This window comes from Phalaenopsis equestris, unplaced genomic scaffold (genome assembly GCF_001263595.1).
Source record: "Phalaenopsis equestris unplaced genomic scaffold, ASM126359v1 Scaffold000347, whole genome shotgun sequence".
In the NCBI taxonomy this organism is placed as follows: Eukaryota; Viridiplantae; Streptophyta; class Magnoliopsida; order Asparagales; family Orchidaceae; genus Phalaenopsis; species Phalaenopsis equestris.
This window is the reverse complement of record NW_018164789.1, coordinates 948541-951477: the sequence shown is the minus strand read 5'-3', so window position 1 is coordinate 951477 and position 2937 is coordinate 948541. Positions and strand designations below refer to the sequence as shown.

The 2937-nt window shown below is 34.7% G+C and overlaps 1 protein-coding gene across 1 annotated transcript in view; it reads left to right on the top strand.

The window, feature by feature from the left end:
- Positions 1-1740: 1740 nt before the first annotated feature.
- LOC110026035 (aldehyde dehydrogenase family 7 member B4) overlaps positions 1741-2937 on the top strand; it is a 19855-nt gene continuing 18658 nt past the window's right edge. The window contains exons 1-2 of the mRNA XM_020726786.1: positions 1741-2031; positions 2145-2231. Of these exons, the coding sequence (XP_020582445.1) occupies positions 1897-2031; positions 2145-2231 (222 nt within the window). The 5' untranslated portion in view covers positions 1741-1896. The remainder of the gene's footprint in view (positions 2032-2144; positions 2232-2937) is intronic.

Here is a 2937-nt window from a genome sequence, read left to right as displayed (position 1 = left end):
ATCTCTATGTATAAGCTATGTATTCTCCATTTCTTTTGCCTTAGTGAAATATTTGATTGATTCCCTCCCGTGGACGTAGATCCAGTTGGATCGAACCACGTAAACGATCTGTGTTTGCTTGTGTTCTTTTTCGTCTCATTTCTATGTCTGGAAGTACATATCTCACAACACTAACATAAAATAAAGGTTGAAGAAATCATTAGAAAATTATATACTTTGCTCAACAAATAGATAACTTCACTTATAGAATCACAACCTTAATTGCTTAGATAGCTATTCATGCCAATAAAAAAGTCATGGTGGTTATTCACACCTGCTCGTGAATGTTCTAACTACATCTATTCACATGTATATGGGCAAGTCTCATTAAGTTTTATTTACTTAATTATGTAAAAAGATAAAATATTATTTTACCTTAATGACGCCATAAATAATATGCCAAATGGCTATTTTAGGAACCAACTATATTATCCCCGAGCTTATATATTTAAGAAATAAAACTCTCTTTTTGCATTTTTGATAATCTTTTCATTATTTAGCATGTAAAACCTCACATAGATAATTAGTAAGATTCTGTCATTAACTGTGGATAAATTTGGATTTAAATTTACTATGAACAATCTTTTAATTGGCTTCGATGCTCATTTGGCTAACAAAATTCTTCCCATTTTCATTGTCTTCAGCTACAATGCATTCCAATAATTCACCCATAAGGCTTACACCTCATTTTATATTTCTCCCGTGACAAATCTCCTCAACTTTCTTGTTTGCTCTCAAAAAATATTAATATACTTTGTAAAAATTTCTCAATTATTATTTTTATTTATTAACTAATGTTTTGTCTATCATCACTTTTTATGATTCTCATATGGAGTTGAAAAATATATTTGGATATTGATTTATAAATTTTTTTAGAAAATAAAAGAAATTCTTAAAAAACAATTTAAAAGTAGTAGTTTTCAGTTATTTATGGAAACATGACCTATTAGCTATTGATCTCATGCAACACATTGACTCACCTTGCACTCATTGCAGACTAATCCACGACAATTGCAGTCATCGCCGCTCTATTGCTTTGTTAGTTGGCCTAACATTTCACTTATAGCTTGATTTCACCACACTTATCGCTGCAGTGCTGGTGTTACTCATTCAACAACATTGTAACTTATTTGACAGACAAATCACATGTTATATTAGTGCCCCACCACTTGTCACACTGTCTCGTCCCTTCATCTTGTGCTCATAACCACCACCCTGCAAATATCATTGTTGCTCCATCTTCCCCTTCTTCTCTGTCGCCACCAATGTTTATCTTCACCATCACCCAAGCCTTATTACTACTATCCAAATTTGCCACATGTTGTTGCTGTCTTGCACACCTCTATGTCGCTATCACTACCGACCGCTCATAAATCTATTTATGCAATATTTATTAAAAAAATCATATATTTAATATGATAAATATTCATATTTCAAGCTTAATTATTAAACAAAATTAAAATAAAAAATAATCTTAAAAGATATTTAAAAAATTAGCAAAGTTAAAAAACTTTGAATTCTAGAACTTTGAATTATGCTTAAAGAGCAATATATAGAATATAAGTATATGACAAGCATGAATTACAGAAGATAACATTTAAAATTAACTTACTATAAATACAAGTAGATAACATTAATTATTTGTAGATTCTCACGTTATCGAACGGCGGACGGCATGCCGCGGCGAGAAAGCATGGCCCGCATGACTCGCGTACAAATCATTTCATTGTCGTCTACTTCTAGTTCCCCTTCCCACACTTCCGTTATTGCTTTCTCCCCTTCATTCGTGAGCGCAGTTCTCTAATTTCTCTTCCCAGCTTTCCATCCATAGTTCCCCTCCCCAACAAGAAAGCGTTGATGGGTTTTCTCAAGAAGGAGTACCAGTTCCTCTCGGGGATTGGCCTAGGCCCCCGCAATCCCGGCTGCTATCTGAACGGCGCATGGAGAGCTACCGGACCGGTGGTCGCCTCGTTGAATCCTGCCAATAACGAGGCTTGTTCTGGAACTCCTTTTTTATCGATTTTTTTATAATTAATTTTGTTTGCGGGATCGCTTTTCGTCAATTCTTTTTTTAGACGAGCTTTGGTCCCTCACGCTTTGTTTAGGTTATTGCTGAAGTGGTGGAGGCTTCAATCGATGACTATGAGGAAGGGATGAAGGCCTGCTTTGATGCTTCCAAGATATGGATGCAGGTAATGTTGTTTACTTTTCTCTGGGGAACAGTTAGACCTGATCTTCTGGTTTTTTGTGGGGTGGAAGTGCTTGTAGCAAGTTTTATTGGTCATGTTTTAGAGGCCTGGGATTGGAAGTCCTCTAAATTTGTTGTTTTGTCATTGCTAATAGTGCCATGGCATAGCTTACCTGCTGCATCCTATGTTTATGCAGGGCTTTAATTAAGCAGATCCTTCTGTGGGTTTGATCTTTGCCAGTAATTCCAAAATGATGCATTCATTTCTCAATTTCTTTAAATTATATTTGGTTTTTTTATGCCTTGGAGGAATTTTTTTGGTTTTATGTTTAGAAATACCGTTAGACAACTCATTGCTGTTGGCCATTCTCAAAGCCTTCATGCCAAGTACCACAAGCTTCTCGTGCAGTGTGTCTAGGGAGACAATTAAGCACGTCTCTTACAATGATCTAACGCCCTAATTAGTTGCTAACTTATTTTAACTTATTGTAAATCATTTTGAAATTATTTATTTGTTTTTTTTTTTTTTGAAGATTACCCGTAGAAAGTTGGCATTGACTATCCGTTATGCAATTTTTAGCATGCTTAGGCTTGGTATCAATGTCCGTTATTTATTTAGCGAACAATAATGAAGCACAAATCTTTATCTAATTATCTGTTCAGTGGTATATTATAACTCAAATCACTTAGTTACTATGTCTTTATTGCTC